Source organism: Rattus norvegicus, chromosome 16 (assembly GCF_036323735.1).
Source record: "Rattus norvegicus strain BN/NHsdMcwi chromosome 16, GRCr8, whole genome shotgun sequence".
In the NCBI taxonomy this organism is placed as follows: Eukaryota; Metazoa; Chordata; class Mammalia; order Rodentia; family Muridae; genus Rattus; species Rattus norvegicus.
The window spans coordinates 60,355,874-60,380,101 of NC_086034.1; the positions used below are offsets into that span (position 1 = coordinate 60,355,874).

The 24,228-nt window shown below is 37.8% G+C and overlaps 1 protein-coding gene across 2 annotated transcripts in view; it reads left to right on the forward strand.

Moving 5' to 3' along the window:
- Positions 1–7,844: 7,844 nt before the first annotated feature.
- Positions 7,845–24,228, forward strand: part of Sgcz (sarcoglycan zeta) — a 1,080,539-nt gene continuing 1,064,155 nt past the window's right edge. Inside the window, exon 1 of one of the 2 annotated variants that reach the window (NM_001108875.2) lies at positions 7,845–8,102. In NM_001108875.2, coding sequence (NP_001102345.2) covers positions 8,064–8,102 — 39 coding nt within the window. In that variant the 5' untranslated portion in view covers positions 7,845–8,063. The remainder of the gene's footprint in view (positions 8,103–24,228) is intronic. The other variant, XM_039094728.2, reaches the window with a different exon arrangement.

Here is a 24,228-nt window from a genome sequence, read left to right on the forward strand (position 1 = left end):
AGACTTCCTATTTCTCCTGTAAGTATATTAAGATGTATGATGATTATCAAACTATGGAAACTTCATGTTTGAAAGATTGTTGGTTATGTACATAACAGTTAAGGTTGAAAAAAGTATACGGTAACAGGTAGATAAGTTTTTAAAATTAATCCATACAGGAAGAAATTAAAAATAGTTCTTCCTCCTTAAAAGTGAGTCATGCATAAACCTTTATAAAATGTACTTGAAAAAATGTAGTTGTGTGAAATTAGTTTTAGATGAAAAAATAGAAAATTCATATATTGCTTCCATATCAGAAAAAGCAGGTAGAAAATTAAGATTATAATATTACCACAAGAAAGAGACTAATATAATAAAAGAGAGTTATGTAGGTGGTTTTATAACATGAGCTACAATTGTCCCTATTCCAATCCTGAATCTAAAATGAATTATTGAATGAAAAATCTATACACATGTTTCATTGTGTCTCTGTCATTCTGAGTTACATTAAACAACGTGTGCTTTACCCATATGTGCTTTACAAATCAAAACAAATGTACTTAATCACAGATAAATTAAGTGGCACTTTCTAGACCAAAGAAATTCAGATGCCCAATTATGCATTTTGGAAATTTCCACCCTCAATTTCCAAAAACATTACCTTTAAAATCATCAACATTTGCATCCTTTCTCTCACAGGTGTGCTCTGAGACGTACCACAGAAACAAGCTAAATCCAGAAAGATGCATGGTAGAGCTGACAGCATTCAGAGCAGGAAAAGGTTCATAATATAGAAGAAAACCCTACTAGATGCTCCTTGGGGATGGGACACCATCCTGACTAGAAGTTTTGACCAAGGAGCATTTTATTCTTAATTAGGACAGAAGACCTTCCAGGCTTCCTAGGAAACTATTCATCAATCTGATGCATACTGTTTAGTCAGCTTGCAATTTGGGGGGAATGCACTTTCAGTTCAATACCACGATCAGTTTAGGTACCAAAACTTTAATGCACGATTGGGGTTTAAGAAACACAAGACCATATGACGTTGGTTCACACATGAACCACTAATGTGTACAGTATATAAACTATACACATTGGATATAAAATTTATAAAATGACCTAGGCAGTATTATAGTGCCAAGCACTTATGAAAACACAGCTAAAGATTAAGGTTTTTTCCCCTTGTTTTATGTTGTTGTTATTTCTTTTTGGTTTTATTTTTTCCACTGGGTGGTTTATCTGGCACGTTTTATGATCCTGACTGATAGACACCTTCAGGAGGCCCACTGGACTATGCTCAATTCTCTTGGATATTCTTATTACTGAGAGACTGAGAGACTGAACAACATACTATCAGACTACATACTTAAATTTTCAATCCCATAGTCTTGGACTGTTTCAAAGAAAATTATGAAAAATAATTTAACTAGTTAACAATGGCCCAGAAGTGAAATCATCTAGAAATTTGGCAAAGCTACTAATGCTACGTGACAATGAAATATTTCACATGGCAATAGGTAATGGACTGTTGAGAGTAAGGTTCAAGATTAGAAAGTCCTGGATAATATCCCATCTCCTGCACAAAGAATTGACGAGACGTCAATCAAAATTCTATTGTTATTTATTTAAGTTTTAGCATACTCATTGGAACTTAATTTTACAGGGAGACAACTATTTAAAATGCTCCATAAGCTATTCACTTACCGAGGATAATTTCACTCCTTTGATGTATTTTATTATAGCCATGGTAAGTATGGGAGTATGAAGAAAAGAATTTCTGCATGAACAGATATCTTGGAAATAAAATTCAAATCACAGGCAGACATTAATAAGCAACAGAAAGACAATAGTCATCACATGTCCTGTGCTACTGGTGACATTGCTGCCATGGGAAAAAATTTAAGCTAGATATGGGAGTTCTATTTTAGATTTGAATCACATTAAGTATTTTCTTCCAGGTTTTTTTTTTCCTCTCCCTAGTTTATTCTATGTTTACTCAATGGAAGGCCAGTGTCACTTTTAGTCCATTCTAACTACTCGGAGTTCATTTGGAATCAGTGACTTTTCTTCTTCGATTTTGTATTATGACCCTGTTCCTCGTATTGCTGCTCCCTTTCTCACAATTGTGATGCCAACGAGATGATTGAACCACAGAGAGTTACTACTAGTTCCACTGATGTTAATATTATACTGGTTCATCACTTCTGTATGGTACTGTTGGAAAACAGTATAAATCTTTGGCTCCTTTGTTAGAGTAATAAAAAAGATTCCCAGACACATCATGCATTAGTTAGGTTTCCTTTGCCTGTGAGGAAATAATTGAGAAGCTACTTAGGGGAGAAATGTTTTATTTTGGCTTACAGTTCAATGTGATACAGTCCACTGTGGTGGGGGATTATGACATCAGCAGTAACAGGCAGCTGGCACATTGCCTAGGCAGTCTGGAAACAGAGGAAGAGTAGTATGCTGTTGAGCTCACTTTCTCCACTATGTTAATTCTGAAACTCCAGGTCATGGATTGGGGCCATCCACATCTAGAGTAGGTATTGATAATCCAACTCTGGTGATTTGAATGAGATGCCCCCCATGCATATCAGACATTTAAATATTTGATCTCCAATCCATGGCTGTTTGGTGAGGAGTAAGAGGTGTGGCCTCACTGAAGGAAGTACATAATACATAACTTGGGGAGGGCTTTGAGGTTTCAAAGACTCATGCCATTTTGAGTCAGCTCTTCCTCCTGCTTGAGATGAGATGTAAGCTCTCAGTCAGCTGCCTCTTCCAAGCCCCAAATAAACTTTTTTTCACAAGCTTCCTTGGTCATGGTGTTTAATGACAGCAATAGAAAACGAATATAGAAGCCAACCTTAGACATTTACTCATAGGGATTCATCGTTGGTGGTTTTAAATCCCACCAAGTTCAGAACAAGATTAACCAGCAAACACCACTTTTAGTTTCTAATTTTGGCTTTAAAATTAATCTTGCTTAGAAAAATGACTTTTGCAGAACAATTTCATTGATGCTTAATTCATAAGCTCATCTTTTATACTCATTACGAGTAATGGAGTAAAAGGCATTTTTGCGATACTATGGTTGTGTCCAGTTATTATTAGTGCCTAATAGTGAGGGTGTTCGTTCATAACAGAATAGACATGGTGTGCTTATTTTTTTTAGTAATGCACTTTATTTGGCACATAAATGTTTCCATAGAAATGGAAAGTAAAACACAGTAGCCATTTAAAAAATGTTTTGAAACCATTTTTTCCATTTTCTTGTGCTTTCATAATTCTGATGTCATGCTCTTTATTCGCTGCTGTGATAAATTCATATTTATTGTTACTATCTGTATTTCACTACTATCTGCATGTTACTAATTTTGATTCCTTTCTAATCATGCTATTTGTCCTTAAGACTCCAGCTTGCATGTGTGCACAGGTTTGGGATGCTCCCATTCCCTATACTCAACAAGTTTCGCCTCTTGAAGTAGATTTTGTGTGAAACAGTGAACTATAATCACCAGTGTTCACTATTCTTCCTTTCAATAAATAATGGCTTTTCTGATGTATTTGTAAGGATATGAATATTAATCTTCATGCTTTGTAAGTTTGTAAAAAAGAGCGTGCTATCCTTATAGACTAGCACAGGCTCTGCTGTGCAAAGCCTAAGTCAACTCCTGACTCAGGGACTTTTAAAATCACTAGTTGACCATAATCATTCACATTTGCCAGTTTCCTTTGTCATTTTATCTAAAAGAAAAGAAAATTTTTCCCAGTGTTGATACTTGATAGCTTTGATCCCTCTATCTTTATTTTGCCTTCAAGCAGGATCAAATCTGTCTCCAGATTTTCCATTGCTTTATTTTTTGCTTTCTCATTTTCTCCTCTCTAGTCACACATGAGATACTAAATGTCATTCATTTGTTTTCCTTTAGAGGAAAAATGTAGAGTAGAATCATGAGATCCATGTGAAGGTTAACAAGAAAATCCTTTAATTTTAGTATTGCTTTCTGTTAAAATAGATATCTATGCTATAAACAGAAGTGATTAATTTTGGAGGAAAGATGAAGCTATTTTTAAAAAACTAAATCACAAAGTCAATAGCTCATTTAATGTTTTTTATCCTTATTCTGTATAGTAATACTTACACGACTTATGCAGTTATAATAACCAATATCTTATGTATATTTATTTATGTAATTTTATGTATTTTTAAAAATTTCATGGCAAAATGAGATCATTATAAGATAATCCCTTCTATGATATGATAAGCACTTTGAATAAAATTTGTGAGCAGTACACATAAAATGAGGAGTCTGTGAAAACAAGTTATTTAATAGTATATTTTAATAAATCATGATGTATTGCCTCTCCTTTTAATAATTTCAAAACACGGAAATAAAATACTGCCTTGCTATGTAATGCAGCATGAAAATCCGAATAAAAGCATAAAATTGCAAATTTGGCACGAGGGTTTGAAGAAAGAAGTATAAAGGCTTACACAATTTAAAACTCTGTAAGTGATTTTTTTTTACTGCAGACGAATAAGAAATACATTGTTGATGGGAAGAAAGCCGATTGATTTACCAGTAGCCTACTTGTGTAATATCTAAAGATGCTCACAATGGCAGGTGTACGTCTGCCTTCGTACCTACGGTTGAAGGTGACATTGATGAATGGACCCATGGATGAGTGGACTTGAAGTGTAAAACTCATGACCTGCAGGTGTGTTCGCACTGCCTTCCCCTTGCTTGGGTATTGCAATTACTCCGTGCAGTTTGCCTTTGAATTGTGCATCTTCGCTAACCCGAATGCTTCGCCTTTCAGAGATTCTGTTTTGTGCCAGGGTGATGTTCTTCTCCACCATCATGGGTAGCTGTCTTATTCTTGGAGAGGTAGCTTTGGATTTCTAGAGCATATGGCTATTCTTAATTTACCTCCTCATCCTTGTCCTGCCTGATTTTAAGTGTAAAGTCAATTTGGTTTTCGGAGGGGAGAGTCGCTGCATCTACATGTGGGTCTGAGGAAAGGGAACAAAGTCTTGAGTGCCTTGAAAGGTAATATAAATATATCCTAGCAAATTGCATCCCTTTTCTTATCAACTATCACTTTTGAGTTTTAGGAATATGTAGAGTAGTGAATTCATATGGACATTCATGTTAGCTTGTAAAGACTCAGTAGTCATGGGCTACATAGATATTTAATTAGATGCAATATGTAGCTAAATTAGAGGTCACCAATCATTTCTGCAGCTCATCAAAATGCAGGTTTAAGCAACATCAAATGATGGATATATTTTGTTTTGATTTGCAATCTTAGTAAGCATGAAGTTATTGTATACATGCTCATATATATGTACAAACATACCTACCTATGACTGCAAATGTGTTTTAAAAATGTGATTTAATTATCTTCGGCCATACGTACAACAATATAATATAGTAATAATATTTATAAAATATATTATATACAATATAATCATCATACTCATCATCTTCCTTGTGGTACACATTACAATTACAAATTTTAAAATCCTCTTAGTATCACTCTGCAAATATATTCATATACATCATCTTGTCTTACTATTTTCTAAAAGTAGACAAGCACTATTTGATAGGCAATATGTAAATACTTTATATGAAAGTTCTGATTTAAGGAAGTATGTATTTTCAAGTCGAATCACTGGTACTTTTTAGAAAAGCAGCTCTTTAAGGAATCATGTTTTATATAAGTTCATGTACTGGCTATGTGCAACTTTATTATTTTTCCATCATATATTATGTAAGAGAACTATACAAACAGGACATGCAATATTTATTTTCAGGATTTGGTGTTCGGTTCACTAATTATGGACTATTGGCTATTTCATGTTATCTCTGAATACTGTAGGCAGAAGTCAGAGAAGGAAGATGGCTTTGATAAACGTGTAGAGTAGAAATGGCTCAAGCAAAGAACTCAGCATGCTTAAGGATAAAGCCAAGTCCTGCAGGCTCAGCTGCAAAACACTCAGTGGGGAGAAAAATGGGGAGAAATATGGTAATAGATAAGGATACATATATGTATATACATTATATAATATGTATATAAGATATATAATATATAAGACTATATACATATATACACACTATACATGTATACATAATTACACATACTCTCTCTCTATCTATATGTATATATATACATATATATATATATATATATATATATAGTGGAAATGTCAGGAAGAAAGAAACAGCCGTTGTTAGGTATTAGAATTGTAACTTTAAAGACTTCTTACACGCATTTATCTGCTTATTTCACATTTTCCACTGCTTTATCCTCTTGCTAGGCTCTGGATATACTGGTAAATAAGACTGGGATGATATCTCAAGGGCATATCATTTATTGACGAAGTCACACGTGCAGTAATTGTAAATCGGGCTTCTGCTATGGTAAGTCAACTGAATACAATATCCAAGGGACTCGTCCCCGAGAAAATCTTTTCTGAGGGAATGGCATTAGATTGAAACAGGAGAATGGGAAACATATGGAGTCAGAAGAGGAAAGAGATGGCCTGACAGAGAGGCAGAGGTGTGTATTAGCCGAAAGTAGAGGAAAAGGGGTGCGCACAGGTAGACCAGGTGGCTGGAGCTCAGCAGTGCAAAAGTATGAAAATCAAGTTAGAGAAGGAGACCGGAAAAGTATACGTGGGCACATTTCAATTTTTTTCAAAACATACATTCCTTTTGAAATAAAATAATTTACATTGGTCTTTCATTTGAAATCTAAAACATTTTTTTTAACTTTGAGATTTTTAAAGGTCATAATAAAAGGTGACCCTTGAAGCCTTAAAATAAATCAAGGTGTTTACTCTAAAATATGTAAATGAAGCCGAGGAGCCCCTACCTCCAAATTTACAGATGCAATACATTGACCTGTTAGAATGAATCCAAAGAAGCGTTTTCCAGAAGAAAATTCACATTATCTTGAGATGCATCGTGGAAAGAAATCTTTAACAATCCCACTTCTCATCATTGAAAAATTAGTATTTAAGGTAAAAGCAACCTGACATTTAAACAGCTCAGATCTAATTGGCTACAACCGAAATTTAATTGAATGCATGAAAATGACACAGGCAAGCCTGTGTCTCCCTGTGCTTATCCGAGCAAGAAGCTGGAAGAGCGTAAGTGAATTAAAATGCCTGTCACCTAGTGGATTCCGGACAGAGGGCAGTCTTTAAGACCCAGCGACTGTATTTGTCTGGAGAGGAAATGTTGCTTTTTGACAGATGAGAGAAATCCCCTTAGAGCTGGCTGTGGGAAGGGAGAAGTGAAGTCAGTCACCTGGTGGTGAAGGCCAGTAAAACAGCAAAGCGGGAGGAAAATTGCGTTCTCCCTCTCTTCTCTTCGCTCTTTTCTCTCTGTGGGAGCCACCTCCTATTCTCTCAACTCTTTTAGCATAACCTTCAAAGGAGAACGGTCCCTTCAGACTTTATTACCGTCTTTTCCCCACTGAGAGAATACCTCTTAGCTACAAGACATTTTTTAAGTCTATGCAGGACTTCGGGGATCCAGTTATCTTGCCAGAGAAATTGATGATTGCTAATGTCTGAGACTCGCAGCGTGCTAAATTAGCTACCAGAGTATGCCTGACGGAGGAAGGCTTTTATCACATACTCTTCTCTCCAGTTTGAACACATTTGCTTGAATTTTGCCGCATGATGCTGTCCAGGGAAGCAGCTTTTTTTCTTGGGATGCAGCAACTCGCTGGTTTCTAAGCTTATTGCAGAAGAGAGAAAAAAAATCTGAAATTGAGTGGATTTTTCCCCCTCCTCTGCTTGATTCTACTGAGCTGTGTTACCACGGCGGTAAAGATCAACTGTCCCTAAATCTTTGAAGAAGTAAAACAAAGTGAATTATCATTAATATTTATTTATTTATATTATTTTTAACCGGTGGAGGCTGCGAGACCACGGAGAATGAGACTGAGAGAAGCTGCCAGGGCTTGGAGGAGGATAAAGCTGAGTTTCAGCTGGAAACTAAAAGACTAGATCGGTTCGGGGAGCAACTTGGCCGGTTCCTCTCCACTTCCTTTAGTTTCGCTCCATGGACAGATCCACGGACCTGGACATCCAGGAGCTCAAGGTACGTGGTCCTGCGGCGGCGGCGCTGGCTCTCCGCTCTGCCGCGCTCGCATCCTGGGCTCTGCTCGCCGCTACCCGGCTTCTCCGGAGTAGTCGCGGGTCCCGCCGGACGGTGAGGGGGCATCTGGGGCGGGGTGTCCCCGGGCTCAGCGTCCCTCCCCGGGCCGCGACACACAGGCGGCTGTCCCTCACCCTCCCGCGCGGGGCTGCCCTCCGCGTCGCTGTTCCGGCTGGAGGCCACCCGGTGCTCCCCTCCGCGGGTGACAACGGCAGCTGGGCTGCAGGACCCAAGGTCCTCCGTGCCCCGGAGCTGGCCGAGGATACGGAGGTCGCCCCATCTCTACTCGAGGTCGCCCGCTTTCCCGGCAAAGTTGTCCGCGGCCACTTTCCCTCCGGTCCCCGCCCGCCTCTCTTCTGTCCCGCTCCTGCCCCCGTGCGAAACCGGGACAGCCTGTTTCCGTTCGCAAATTCGCTGCACAGAGGTGTTTGTGGCCACCTCTAGGCAAAGACCCCTTTTTCTTATCGCCGACCACATCGCTCCCCCCTTGGTGGCCACTGCCTTTGGGCGGGAATGGGTGGTGATCATTCTGGGGGACAGGGCGAGAGGAGAGACATGAGGGGGTCCCCTGCTGGCCTGTCTCCACCAGCACACGGAGGGACGAGCTAATCCTATTACCAGGCCAGATCCGAGGAGCTGGGGAGGGGGCCTCGAGAAGAAGCGATTCTGGAGGGGGCGGGGCGCCCCTCCTCCACCCAGCCTCCTGGGTCCCAGACCCTCCCCAGTCTGCTGCTGCACCCCATGTGGTGCCCTTCAGTATTCTCGCCCTACCTGTCCTGGTGTCGCCTTAGAGCACCCAGGCCACCAATTTGTCACTCTCCTGGTGGGTACCTCTACCTGCAGGGCAGATATAAAAAGAAAGAAAGAACTTAAAAATCAACAAATAGCAAAATAATTTAAATGTCCCGCTCACTCTTAGATGATAACACTGAATGAAGAGTGTTAAATACGCATACATATTCACCCTACTCCTCCTCCAGTCATTTGATACACTACCATTCTGCTAAGGTGGGTAGCTGGGTGGGTGGGGGTTACTAGAGATTTACATGTTAGGACCTGCTTCAGGTGAGGACTTTATCGACATCCCTTCCTGCTGGAGAAACTTGACCATTAGAGGTTTGCTGAGTAGAGTCTGGTAAATGGGTTTGTTAAAGAAGCTCAGCTCAGGTCTGTGAAATCTCCTGCAGCTTGCTTTCACAGAGTCACTAAGCCCGCCCATTCCCAGTGGGTGCCCATGTCACCTTGTGGTTGCCAAACCACAAGAGAAAAAAAAGTATATAGAGCCCTCTGGTGCTGGAGTGTGCCTTTAGCCCCAGGGAGCCTGGACTGTTGGAAAACCTCCATAGACAGTACTTGAATCCAAGCTTCTGGGTTCCTTGGAACAGATGAAGTGGGGAAGATTTGATGTTCCAGAGTAAAGTTGGCAACAGGGTCCTGTGCTTTGGCCAAGGTTACAGTCAATAGACCTTGGCCTGGATGGAAATGTCCTGTTACCTCTCTGTTGTACCTAGACAGGACATATTGCCTTGAACTTGAAAGGATCACTTGCTGCAGTCCCCAAACATCCTCAAGGTTGGGGAGAGGGAGTGGGCTTTATAATGAAAAGAATACAGGATTGTCATGTGTTTAGCATGGAGATCTAGGTAACTGCTAATAGGGTATGTATGGCACGAAGAACATTTTGTTAGAAGACATGAAGAAAAACACTTTTTGAGCTGATCATATCCCGTGACTCCTCCCTCCCACCCCCATCCCCCTTAGGTTCCTACTTGTGAATTCCCAAACACACAGACTCAGTGTTGTTTACAGGAACAAAAGCAGCAGGTCCACCATGGAAACTTTTGTCTGGTGTTAGCCAATGACCCCTACTTAACCTTAATTGCCACTACACATCAGAGTATGGGTCTCGCAGCCACCATGGACTAGACTGTGCAGCCATGGGTAAAGGACTAGAGGGTTTTGGTGCAAAGAGACTTGAGGACTGCTGGGAAGAAATGAAGGAATGCTAGAAGAAAAGTTCTGTGGAGACTGTTGAAAAGTTGTGTCAGATCATTCTTCTGTGAGAGTCAAAGCTAACGAGGGAGGGAGACAACTGAGTCAAGCCTTACTAGGAAATAGTTGATGTCACATCTGGAGTGCTTAACCTCTGAAAAACATGTGGCCTCTGATGGCATCACATGGACAGCAGCTTTCTTACAGCAGCGTGTAAGGGTTTCTTAGGTCTCTCTGGTTCAAATTATTCTGTGATGGCTTCACCCTAGACAACCTTCCCTGGTGATCATGGGAGAAGTGGGAGTAAAAATTCTCAGGACAGCACCATTTGATGTTTGAGGTTTCTTTCCCCTTCCACTCCATTGGTACTTTTATTAAGGCATAGCTACATAAACTTTAGTTTTTATGATGCTTTAAAGGACCTGGGAATTATTTACAGGGATTAGATAAATAAGCAAATGTATAGAGTATTGTAATAACCCAATCCAGCTCAGTTTGAAATCATCAGTATGGTTAGGATATTGTGGTCCTCCTCATCTTTGTTTCAGGGTAAACTGTTTTCTCTTTACTACATTTGACAAGAATATGTATGTATGTGCATTTGTGCCATGTGTGTGGCATTGGTATTTGCTATATGTTACTCAGTCAGTATTGCTTTACAATCCAACAGGAAATACTAAAGGTTAGCTTTCAGTAAGTAGATGAGAAATCATTGCTATCACCATCACAAATACAACATGCATAGTAAAGGATTATTGATGGATAATCAGGACAGAGTTATGTGTGTGAAACTTGCTAATGAAGGCCGAGGAGCTTTTCATCTTCTGTTCTGCACACAAGCCTCTGATGAACCAGAGCTGTGGTGAAAAGGGACCCAGTTCCCAGCCAAAGAGTGTTGGTCTATTCTTTTCTCTTTGATCTGTTTCCATTTGAATGTAAAACTTTGCTCTGGGTTTTGCCTCTGTGTTTGTTTTAAAGAAGAGACAAACATCAAACAACCCAGAATATGGGTTGCTGCTTTGGAAATGTGGGAGTTAATGAATATTGATATTAGAAAGAGTATCCTCAGCCCTAGAGTAGCTCGAGGTACAGAATAGTGAGTGCCTCTGACTAGTTGATATGTGAGTATTAACTCTGGCTTGTACTGAATCGTTTCCCTTTCTCTCTTAGAAACAATTGATCTTACATCCTAGAACAAAACTCCAATTGATGTCCAGAGTAGACACTTTAAAATATGTTCTTGATAAGGATCATTTCTGATTATGGAACTCTGAGGATGAATAAATTATAATTAAGAATAGGAACCTTGAGTCTTATAAGAACGGGTTCTATTTTCCTGTATTGGCATGTAGAAAGTTGTGCTTTTAAATGCAAATGATTTATTCTTGGGTGATCTGAATTTTGCTTATGTATCAAAAACATGAAAACCTCCAAGACTATATAGTACATTTTAATATGATAATTAACTTAAGATTTTACTTATTTGTTTTCAAGTCTCCTTTAAAGAAAAAAACTGGTTAGAAGTTAAGGCAAAATTTTCTACTATTGGAACAGCATTAAAATGCAATTCTATTTTAAAATTCCTTTCCAAAGACAAAATGGTAAACCATTTAGTTTATCCTGCTACGCATAAACCGACCTTTTAATATGGGTAATTTAATTGTTTAAGTAAATGTGATAAATACAGGCTACAGTTACTTAATGTTATCTCTTTAAATTGAACACAATTTCGTCAGCTAAGAACTTGAAACTTGACCTATATAGGCAAGGCAAAACCCTCCCAGAATGATACAATTAGGCCATTAGGAAAGTACTGTATGGGAAAGAAATGATTACCCAGCAAAAGCTTGCATATATTTAAACAAGTGGTTTATTCCAAAATGCAGAAGTCTGTAACAAATACCATAGTACATTTGTCTACAATTCAATCAAATAAGAGTGCTGGCACTTAGAGGAATTCTAAAAATGATTTTTTTGTTTCATCAATAAGACACTCAGCCCAGAAAAGTGGAGCTTGGTGCAGTGTGGGAGGCTTTGCAAGAGTGTACGTAGGTGGTTTTTTTTATGTTAGTCATTCCATAGTGAAAAATAGTACTCTCCAACACATGTCATATTTTTAGCAACCTGCTTTTTATATTAACACCTTTTGGTTAAGAATAAGGAAACATGTATGTGAAGACTGGCTATTTGACATCTTTAATGCCTTTAGGAGTTATAACTCTCTCCAGTTATGTCTAGTTCAAACTTTTTGATAAGAAGAACTATGCAGAGATTTAATAGTAATTAAATTTGACTTTTAAAGTTAATATCTTAATTAGTAAATAGGAACTGCATGTCTTCATGGGAAACAACATGATGTTTTAAGACTATGCTTTCAATATCAATCTCATTTACATGTTTCTAATATTTTTGTGATGACACATCTAAAACTTATGTTTATATTTTGTAAAATATGTGACAATATGTAATTTTATATCAGTTGTCACGACTTAGTCATGTTACAATCTAAACATACATCCAAACATCATGAAGTATATAATATGTCATATAATATATACATATGTTATATAATATATGTACACACATATATTTATATATATATATATTATAAATTTTTGTCAGCTCAAAATGAAATTTCTGACAAAGGTAAAGGGTATTCCAGAAAGTGGCTAAGTTATTGAAGAGTAAAGTTTTCCCATCTACTCCTGTATAGGAATTATCATTTGTTTCTTTGAGTTTTTCTCATTATATAATTTGTTGTGTGTTTGTTTTAATGTGTGTGGGAGTTGACAGGGTGCATATGCGGAGGTCAGAGGACAACTTGTTGGGGTCAGTTCCACCATGCAAGTCCTGAGGAATATAATATAGATTTTTTTTAAAAATCTGGAAATGTAGTTAATTGAAGTGAAAGTATACTTTAAGTATTAGAAGTGAAGCATTATTTATAGTTGACCAAGATATATTTAATATGTATGAAAATAGAACTAGGACAAAATCGCTATTCTGAGGCGACTTGTATAGATAAATTTGAGAACCTTCAGTCAATTGCTGTCATTAGTGAGCTCAGATTCAAAGCTCCTACTGGCTCTTACAACTTTGCTGATCTCCAGACTTTACCATCTGAAGATACATCAAATTTTGAAGTTGCAGTAAAAAGGATATTTCAAGATTTATAGGCTTAAAATCATAGCTCTGCAAGATGGCTTAATGTTGTAAGACAATAATTCAGTGTGCATCTTTTGGGCATTCCTTTTGTATGATATTTAGTTACTTCTTTTTCATACAGATTGGGATTTCAGGTAAAGTGCAATTCAGCAGTCTTAGAGCTTTAAGGTACTAAAGAAAATGACCATTTGCTTTGAATCACACCTCTATGGATTTTTTCAGAGCATGCATTTAAATTTTGACTTATTAGGTGAGCAAATATACACATAACAGAATAAAATGTTAGAAGCTTAATAGTTGAACATTACCCGTGGTTTGTGATTCTTAGCCTCTAAAATTCTGAGAATCAAAGTTACTTCATTAAGAGAATGTAGATTTTAATAGGGTAATTTTACTAGCATATATGTTTTTCTTTGGCTGAATATTTTATGTGTGTGAAAGTTAAAGTTGTGGGAAATCTTCTATTTTAAATAAAACTGAGTAGAATTCTAAGCTAGCCAGAAAATGAGCACTTCCAGGATGAGTGTTCTTTCAAGAAATCGTCATATTGCTTCAGGTTCTAAATATTAAAAATTGTATTATATGCCTTGAGAGTTGCCTTGTTATATCCCTATATAATTTGTTTTTAGGTTGGCTAAAATATTTTATAAGCTATGGTTATAGTTTTGTGCCATTAAACAGAGTGCCTGTAAGCCAAGATGACATATAAAAGCAAACAAAACAAACAAAACTCCCAAACTTTTACAAATAGAGTATTTCTGTATCTATTCCCAAAGACTCTTATTTCTATGGCAATGACATCAGAGAAAGAGAAGCTAAAGTTTAGACTTAGCTATTAATTTAAACATTCAATCCCTACCAAAGTATTAGACGCCAGAGGTATATGAAGGCACCAGAGCGCCCCCTTTGCATCTCGCAGGCTTGGAGGCTTTTACCCAGTATAAATTGTACTGACTGTTCAGGCAAGCAGATAAAGTTCAAATCCTGCCTCAGCAAGGTAATAGAGGCGTCTCTGTGTGCATGGCTCTTAAACCTCCCAGCTTTCAGATTTTGAGGGTAGCGGATACTAGGGCTGGGAATCGGATTTCATTGTAGTGTTTGATTGTAATCATTTTCACTTATGGCTGAATATTTTCCTTAAAGATACATTGAAAATAATCTGAGTATTAACCTAGTCATCAAAAGTAACTCTGATTAGAGCTACTATCAATTTTGCTTGTTCTTAGACTACAGTTCACCAGAGACTGCCTAGAACTGTAAGTTAAGGAATATAAATCATATGCTCTTTTAGTTCTCTGGACTTTGACTACCTGAACTTTTGGAAAATGACAGGTTTATACCTTTTTCAAAGAAAATAATTTTCAAACTGATATGTTTAACATAGCTGTTTCCATCCTCCAAATATTTCTCACCTGAACATTAACCCAGGTTATATGATCAATATCATATGTTCATTTTGTGAGTCTAAATTGTAGCTCAGAAAACACCAAAGTTAACTTAAAAATTAAAATAGGGACTCAATTCGGTGTCTTATATTTCCACATTCTTTGCCACCATTTGTAGTATAAAATTTGGAGACATCTGGAAGGCATTTCTCAAGGAAGAAAAAGATTACTCTGGCATCCCTGTTTTGAGTATGAGTGGTGACATTTGAACTGCAATGACTGTGTTCCCTCTTAATTGAGAATTGCTCTTCACTTTGCGTGCCTTAAACCGCAGCAGCAGCAGCAGCAGCAGCAGCAGCAGCAGCAGCAGCAGCAACAACAACAACAACCCATTATGTTTATACCTAATATTTTGGCTAAATTACTTTAGGTTGATATTTGGTAATAAAGCCCAGTAGTAAGTGATGGAAGCCTACGTGTGTGTACATGTTAATAATACCAGGAATTGGGAGGCAGAGGAAGGGAATCAGGAGTTCGAGTTTTCTTCAACTATACAGTGAACCCCAGTCCAGCCAGGCTACATGAGAGTTTATCTTAAAAAAAGTTGTTTTTTTTTCATGTGATAGATGGTTAATAAAATGAATGTAGTAGCTTTATTACCATAACACAACTCTGAAATATTAAATCTTATATAATTTACATAATTTTATATATTTTCTCCATTATTTTACTTTTCAAGTTGGTAAAAATCTTGATTTTGTTAAAAAGTGTGAATTAAATTTCACTAGTAGTGAGGTTTTCTTTCAACTTTTTGTGCATTCAGTTTCTGTCTTAAAAACAAATACATGAATATACAATTGTGGATTATCATGTACTCAGATTTATGTCAAAGCAGAATTCTGAAAATGACCATTAGATGATTTAATTCACAACGAGTCTAAAAATACCAATAGAAGTTCTTGATATTTAATAAAATTAAGATACATGTCTATAAAATAAATTTGATTTTAATTTTTGACATAATTTTTTGTTAATTTTTCTCTAATTTTGTGAAAAAGTCTTTTATATATAAACTCTCATAAAAGCATAGTGGCATATTACTTAAGCAAGGCATTTCTTCTATATTCGTAAGAGATCGATATCTAACAAAGCTTTCTGAGGACATTTTCTAAACCTTTTGAGTTGGAGAATTTCTAGGGCAAGCAGATGTGCCTAAGTGCATAACATTTATTTCCTTGAAGAATCATCACTTCTTGGATCCTTCCCTTTCTCTCCCAGTGCTGGAGGCTCGCATTCTTCTGAAGATGCTCTCCTTGGACCAGAACAGTGCCTGTCACTGCTGCAGTATGACTGCTTCTGTGACGAGAAGTCAACATGATGAAGCTGTTGTGAACTTTGAAAAAGGGTGTGGTATTGGACCACTTTATGCTGCTCTTTCTCACAGAAACATTCTGGCTAGTCATTGCTTCAGTGCAATTAAAAATGGCTGTAAGCCATAAACATTCTGAGTTTCCTCTGAACTGTTTAAAAATGAAAACCTTAACCCTGTGAAAACTACAAATATGCTATATTCATCTTAACTGGGGCCTGTGATGCTCAATTACTAGCTCACACATGGTCATGTTCTGCTTTCACATAATAATCTCTCATCCCTCCATGTAATGGCTTAAAGATCCTATTATGTACCCAGTATTTTAAAGGGGGCCCTTGAAACCTTTATTTTGGGGATGGGGTGAGGTAGAAACAACCACATCAATTTCTATGGAGGAAGAGTGATTTTTATGAAACATGAAATAAAATAAAAGTCATGAATGGAAAAATACTTTATCACTGTCATTCTAGAAGTCTATTTACGAAGTGTATCTCAGTATTTTAAAACCTCAGACAGAAGAAAATGCTAGTCCAAGGAAATAGATTGCTTACCTTGGGATTTATAGAATTGTGTTTGAACTTTCTGCCTCTCCCTCAACAGGAGATGCATGAGAAACTTTTATCTAGTTTTAGAAACAAAAAATACATTTCACTTACCCTAAGCAGCTGCTTGGTTATTTAACTTTAAGAATCCTTCTTGTCCTAAAACTGATAATGTCTCCACCTGATATTGACACCCTTTGTATTTACCATCTAAGAGCATATTTGTGTTTCCGTTCTAATAACTACTTCTATCCGAGCCTAACTATTGGGCACATAACAGAGTGTTGCAGTCTTCAGTCTTCCATACTTCCATAAGTAAGTATTTATTACAAACCATATATATATATATATATATATATATATATATCCCCTTTGCTGTGACTCCATAATTTGTAAGCCTTTCAGCCATGGAAACCATGATATAATGTTACATATATCTTGTAAAAGGCTTCAACCTTCTCTGAATTTTCTTGCTTAACATAAACAACAGACTGTAGGCACACGGTTGGAATTAGAGTACTGTGTGTGTAGGTATGTGTAGGTATGTTATGTGTGTGTTAGTTCACTCTACAGTAGCACAGGAACTTTGGAACCCATTTGCCACAAAGTGAAACCTTGTGTGTCCTTGGGCTGACACTGGAACACAGTTTTTTGGGACTTTTTCTTATTCAAATTTATTCTGATATTAGTCACTATTTCACTTTTCATTGCTTTCAAAGTTGGCCTTTGTGAAGAATAATTACATATACTGCCACATCTATGAAATTCTAATGCTCCTTACTTTTATCTGGTGTGGAAACATTGTTTTAGGGGAAGTTAAAATAAATAAACCCATCTAACTCAGCATTTTTTTAATGTTTTCAAATCCACTTTGTAAAATCAATGTTTTGATCCGTTGATTGCTCTAGGCAACAGACGCAGAATTTATTTCATCTCATCAACTTTCTCAAAGTTCATATGTGAGTGAGTCAGGGTTCAAAGAGTGAACAGTTCCATGTACTTCTCCTAATGATCAGGCCCTCATTAAATCATCCCTAAAAGAACTCATAGCCATTTAGTAATTACGGAATGTGAAACACACAGTGGAAACAATTAAATGTATCTTAGGTGTATAGAGTGGAGCAGAGTATATTTCACACAGGTCATAATAAGCAACTGCCTTCATTTTTGTAAATACTGTTCTGTAGCATATACTTTAATTGATTCTATCTCCTTATGAACTAGAGTAAAGATAAAATATACCTGACTTTAGAATGCCTAACATTTCTTTCTTTATGAAGATAATCTTTTTAAAACTTTTTATTGATTCCATATGGATTTCACATCATTCACACCAACCCCACTTATCAACCTGTCCCACCATATCTGCCTTCCACACTCACAACCTCACCCACAAGAAAAGAAAAAAAGAAAGAAAAAACAACACTGTCTCACCATGAAAGCTCTAGTGTGTCACAGTGTGTCACAGTATGTCACAGTATGTCACAGTGTGTCACAGTGTGTCACAAAATATACTATTTGTTGCCTCATCTGCACTTGCAAATGTTCATTTCAATAAGCCATTTGTATGGTTCAATGTTCAAGTTTCTGCTACACTTTTGATACTAAAACCTTACCCCGGACTCTTATTGGATACCCTGCTGTTGCGCTATGTCCTGGAGATTCTACAGCTTGGGATCTGGAGGACCAGCTCCTTCACTTGCTGGAGAAGTTCATAAGTGGGATAAATGTTGGGGTAGGCCAACTTGAAGCCCTGGATCTGAGCCTGAGTTGGAAGATGGGTTGACAATGTGGTCAGCTCTTCTGTACCCTCACCACAAGGGTGAGATTTCCAGTACTGCCCCACCTAGTTCAACCAACACCAAGGACAGCAGGGGGGCAGGGCCAGCCTCTCTAGCTCTCAAGCCCTTGGGGCTGGCTCACCATCACCCATGCCAGCCAGTGGGGCCAGCTCTGCTGTATTTCTCAGGCAAGGGACAGGACCTGCTCTCCCTAGTGCTGCAGCCAGAGAGGCACAGGGACCCACCAGCTCTCTTGCTTTCATGACATTGAGGCTAGCTCTCCTGCCTGCTGTGGGCAGAGATGAGGGTCCGGGTGGGGACATCTGTTCCTCACCTAGATCAGTGCAAGGAAGTAGTAACATTTTGGCCAAAATGCATTTTACTTTTAGAGACACTTGACATAGGTTTTAATAACTTTTTAGAGAACAATGGGAAAGGTAGGAATGGAAAAGTTCTATAGATAATATAGTAGTAATGTTGTATTTCACCATGGTATGAATAGACTTCTACCATTCTGACATCATCTAACATGCTTAAACTTGGATTTCTGTCCTCTGTGTGTCTACTTTCTGATGCTTAGTGATCTGTGTTATTTGCTACATTTGTAAACTGTGATCATTCAATGCTATGACATTCCTTTCAAGCATATACAGGGAAATCAGGATTCAAAGGCTGAAATACCATTTTACTACCTGTTAAGTTATTGACAAACAGTATCAAAGTTTAAACTAAGCAAAATGATAAGCTGAAAAGTCAGTGAGGAATTACAAACGTTTACTGTATCTTACCGTTGAACTGAAGGAGAACGATTCTATGTAACCACAAAAACCAAGACGAAATGTCGCTTCCATCTTGTCCCATGAGAATATTTTCCCACATTCTATCATGTCCCTCGATTTTTAATAATCCAGTGTCTGAATTTTACATTAAAGGGCCTGTGATCCACTGCCATGTTATTGGGTGTAAGCCTTCGAGCTCCTGGCATATACATTATTGAATTCTTATGGAGGATTTGCTAGTAGAATATTTTCAAATGCATATGAATAATGGGAATTCTTAGCCATCTGAGCTGTCATTTTCGGGATCTTTTATAGATTCCTCTGTATTTGCTTTCGAACATTTCTGTTTTCTGGGAGTTTTTCTCATTTAGTTTCCCCTTCCTCCTTGCACACAGTTGTATGTAACCTTAGATGCTCGAGTGCTAGCAGCCAGTAATGAACACTCACTTCTCAACTCTCCTTTGAGCTTCTCGATCTCTGCCACAGCTTCGCATCTTCTAGAAAACTCTGTCTAGATTTTTTTATATATTGGATATTTTATATATTTACATTTCAAATGTTATCCCCTTTCCCGGTTTACCCTCCGGAAACCCCTTATCTCGTCTCCTCCCCCTGGTTCTATGTAGGTGCTCCCCCACCCACTTTCACCTCCCCACCCTGGGGAATCGAGCCCTCACAGGACCAAGGACCTCCCCTCCCACTGATGCCAGATAAGGCCATCCTCTGCTATACATGCAGCTGGAGCCATGGGTACCACATGTGTATTCTTTGGTTGGTGGTTTAGTCCCTGGGAGCTCTGGGAGACCTGGTTGGTTGATATTGTTGTTCTTCCTGTGGGTTTGTAAACCCCTTCAGCTACCCGGTACTTTCTCTAACTCCTCCATTGGGGTCCCAGTGCTTAATCTGATGTTTGTGAGCATTTGCCTCTGTATTTGTCAGGCTCTAGCAGAGCCTCTTAGGAGAAAGCTATATCAGGCTCCTGTCAGCAAGCACTTCTTGGCATCGGCAATACTTACTGGGTTTGATGTCTGTATATGGACTGGATCCGGGGTGGAGCTATCTCTGGATGGCCTTTCCTTCAGTTCCTGCTCCATACCTTGTCCTTATATTTCCTGTCTAGATGTTTAACAGCCACCCTCCGGTTTACTGGCTTTTAGCATTCACTCAAGGATCAGATCTTTGGAGGCTTCTCTAGAGCCATCCCTTTCTTCATTTCTCATCCAACTCACCGGGAAGTTTATCAGAACTCATTTGTTTGCTCCTTCACAGCTTTTGTTAAAAGAAGCATCGGGCTCTCATTTGTGTTAACCTCTCCTGAGGTTTTTTTGAAAGCTCCAAAATCACGTTTGGAGCTTTGCAGTGCTAGTGGTCATTGCAGCACCTGTAATGTATGAAAAGTAAGATGAGGGGTTGGGGATTTGGCTCAGCGGTAGAGCGCTTGCCTAGCAACCGCAAGGCCCTGGGTTCGGTCCCCAGCTCCGAAAAAAAAAAAAAGTAAGATGAACCCGGTGGGAATGACTGCCGAGGGATTTACGCCATCTCATCCTCTTTTTAATTTTAAATAAGTTAACTCGAAGTTGGGAAGGACTAGACACTGAAGCACAAAGGCTGCTCCTGATTTTCAATAAAAAGCGATTTAGACATTTCTGGAAATGCCTGAGGGTGCTCTGTAAAAAAGGAAGAAAATAGTCCCAACAGTAGCCAATTACCAGCCTTGACAAGACTCCTCAAACTGAAGTAAAGAAACACATATTCTTTAAAGATGGGTATCGAGTTTCATTTTATGTCTTGCTGGAATTCTTGCATTAAGTCTTTGCAGAGACTTAAAACCTTGATGACTGCTTAGCTGATGTTCTGTATGTTGGGTAGAATAGTCAGGGTCTTTACAGTTAAAATTATTAGCTATTTCTTAGAAATTGAGAGTTACGTCTTCTCAAAGTGGCTGGAAGATAGTATGCTAACACAGTAAATCAGCTCACTCAGCAGCAGGGAGGCTAATCTGCAAGATTCTCCATGAGGCCAGGCAAAGGGTTGGAAATCTGAGCCAAATAAACTTGTTCTGTTAGTTACCTGGGAATCAGTTCCTGTTTGGCTTTGTAATTATTATATCTATTTCTATTTCCTTCGGTAGAAATTAGTGTATATTGTGCATTCTGTGACAATGGTCATATGACTTACAATAGTAAGGTAGTATAGGCAGTCACCGAACAAAGTAGAAGGAAGTTTACAAAATCTAACTGAAGTCCTGTGTTAAGAAAGATGAGCAGTGTGAAGTTTCCAATGAGAGCGACTGACAAGAAGAGTTGGAGCCCGTTTGTGGCTTACTTTCTCTAGCCTTGAGCAGCCTAATCCCCAACCCACTCACAATTCTACCTTTGTACGTATTCTTTTAAGAATCAAACAGTAGTTTCTTTCTTATCTGCTTAGGTTTTATGGTTTATTCTCTGTTGCTTATCTATTCTGATCCCTACATTTCAGCACCAAACAGCACAATCAGCATTAACTTGACATTGCTCATTCCCAGGATATCCCCAGCCCCTACACTTCACTAAATAATTTCCTCTTGATCATGCATTTCCCCCCTCTGTCTCTCTGTCTTATAACACTGCCTATGTACTTGCTGGAACAAATTTCTAGTTCTTTGCTGACTGATTTTCTACTTATTGATCAGTAACTCTTCTGAGGAAAAGACGATTGACATTTTTGGTTTTTACCTCTTCATTTCTATACACTGCATGTTCTACCAGACATTCTTAGTTCAGTTGCAGGAGAGGTGGAGAGAGAGAGAGAGAGAGAGAGAGAGAGAGAGAGAGAGAGAGAGAGAGAGAGAGAGAAAGAGAGAGAGGTGGGTGCTGTTTCATAATACTCTTTTTAATTATTTTATTTGTTTACATTTCAAATGTTATCCACTTCATACTACTCTTTTAAACATGTGAGAATATTTTTGTGTGTATGGGTGTGTTGTCTGCAAGCATATATGTAAACCATGTACCTGCCGCAACTGTGCAAGCCAGAAGAAGGTGCCAGGTTCCCATGGGGTTGGAGTTATAGCCCACTGTGAGCTGCACGTAGGTGGTGGGAATCAAACTTTGATCCTCTGCAAGAGCAACCAATGTTCTTTACTTCCAAGCTGCCTCTCTAGCCACTCATGGCAAATATCCTTCTAAGGCCTGTTAAACACGAATGCCTTTAATAACTATAGGTTCTGCATTTCCTTGAAGCATTAACAGTTATGTTTTGAAACGTGTACTGTACCTATCCACTGAGTTTAATCTCAGTGTTGTTTTTAAGGAATTATATATTTTTGCTCTTTAAATTATGGGATGTATTTGTTAACTTTTCTTGCTGACTTATTTTAGCAATAATTTGTGGCAGAGTGAAGTTTCAATTATGGGAAAGAGCATTATTCATGTAAGCCTTGCTCTTTGGCTTGCTTATTACTTGGTCCAACCTAAGAGTTAAATGGGGCATAAGTGGTGCTTCCTGCCAATGAGTTATGATTAGTTATGTATATCCAGGCTCTTAAAAGTTTATTACTATTCGATGATGATATAGGATATTGTCTTTTGGCAGGTGGAAAATTATCCCTTTGAATTTTATGTGTACAAGGTAGTTATGAAGTTCTATGAGAAGATCCTGTAGAAAATATCTTTGTGGCTGAGAGTTTTCTTATTGCAAATGTCCTATTACACAGCAGATTTTCAGGATTTATTTTAAATATTTTCATAATTCAAGGACTTTGTAGAAATTCTTTCCAAGAGTCCACACTTGTGAATCTGTTTTCTTGAATTAGAGAGAAGTAATCCTGTATAAACTCAATTTTATATTAGCCACAGGCTGGAAATTGTAGGTGTCATATGGTTTGCTCTATGTGTTTATGTAATGGAAAGTAGTTCATGTGCTACAGTCAGGATTCTCTTGTGTCCCTGGGAAAAGCCTGTTCCTCAGTTGACTCAAATTTCCATAATTATTTTAGCTTAAATGGTTGGGGTTTTTCCTCAAACTATGTGCTTATTAAGGTGTAGTTGTTTGCGATAGAATTTGAACACTAGCAATGATCAAATTATGTTTTCTCTTCTCTATGGCTTTTAATTGTTGGCTGAAACCACTGCTTTTTTTGTCCCAGAATAATGTTTCTTTTTCTAATTTACATAAACACACATGTATACACAAAGGTGTGCATGCCTACATGTGCACAGACACACTAACATGCATAAACACACACATACACGCCCATACACACACAAATGCACACATACACACAGCCGTATATCTATCTGTCTGTCTGTCTGTATATCTATCTATCTATCTATCTATCTATCTATCTATCTATCTATCTATCTATCATCTATCTATCTGCCATCTCTGTATTATCTATCTATGTATCATCTATTTATCTAACAATCCATTTATCCATCTATCCCTCTATCTATCTATCTATCTATCTATCTATCTATCTATCTATCTATCTATCAATCAATCATCTATCTATCCATATACAAATACAGACTTTGATTTTTGAGGAAAATACTATTACTATCTATCTGAAGTGGTTTCTTTATTATTTTAAATTTTACTCTAGTTATATCCTTGTATTTCATAAACTAAATGCTTAGAACTTGACTTGTTATAGTACAAATTCCTTAGAAAATTAGCCTTAAAATGGTGTCATTCTATTTACTATACCTAGGGGCTTTGATGTCTTTGTATGGTCTCCTTTTAGCTCTGGTTAGGCGCTCTGATAGAAGGCAAGAAAAAGATGCTTGGTATTTTATTTTTGATTCTTACACTTAATGAAGGAGAACTAGATAAATAGTTTGGAGGAGGACTGAATGTATATCCAAGTAGGCTTATCTAAACATAGCTGCATAATTGACCTATTATATTTTATTAGTATATATTAATTTTATATAGGAGTGACTATATTTCCACATCCACTCATAATATCTTTTGATCATATTCACCTCTGGTAATTGATGCTTTTTATCCTGTCCCAAATGACTTTGGAGCATATGTTAATTTCTCAAAAAGTTCTAAGTTTAGTGTATTGTTT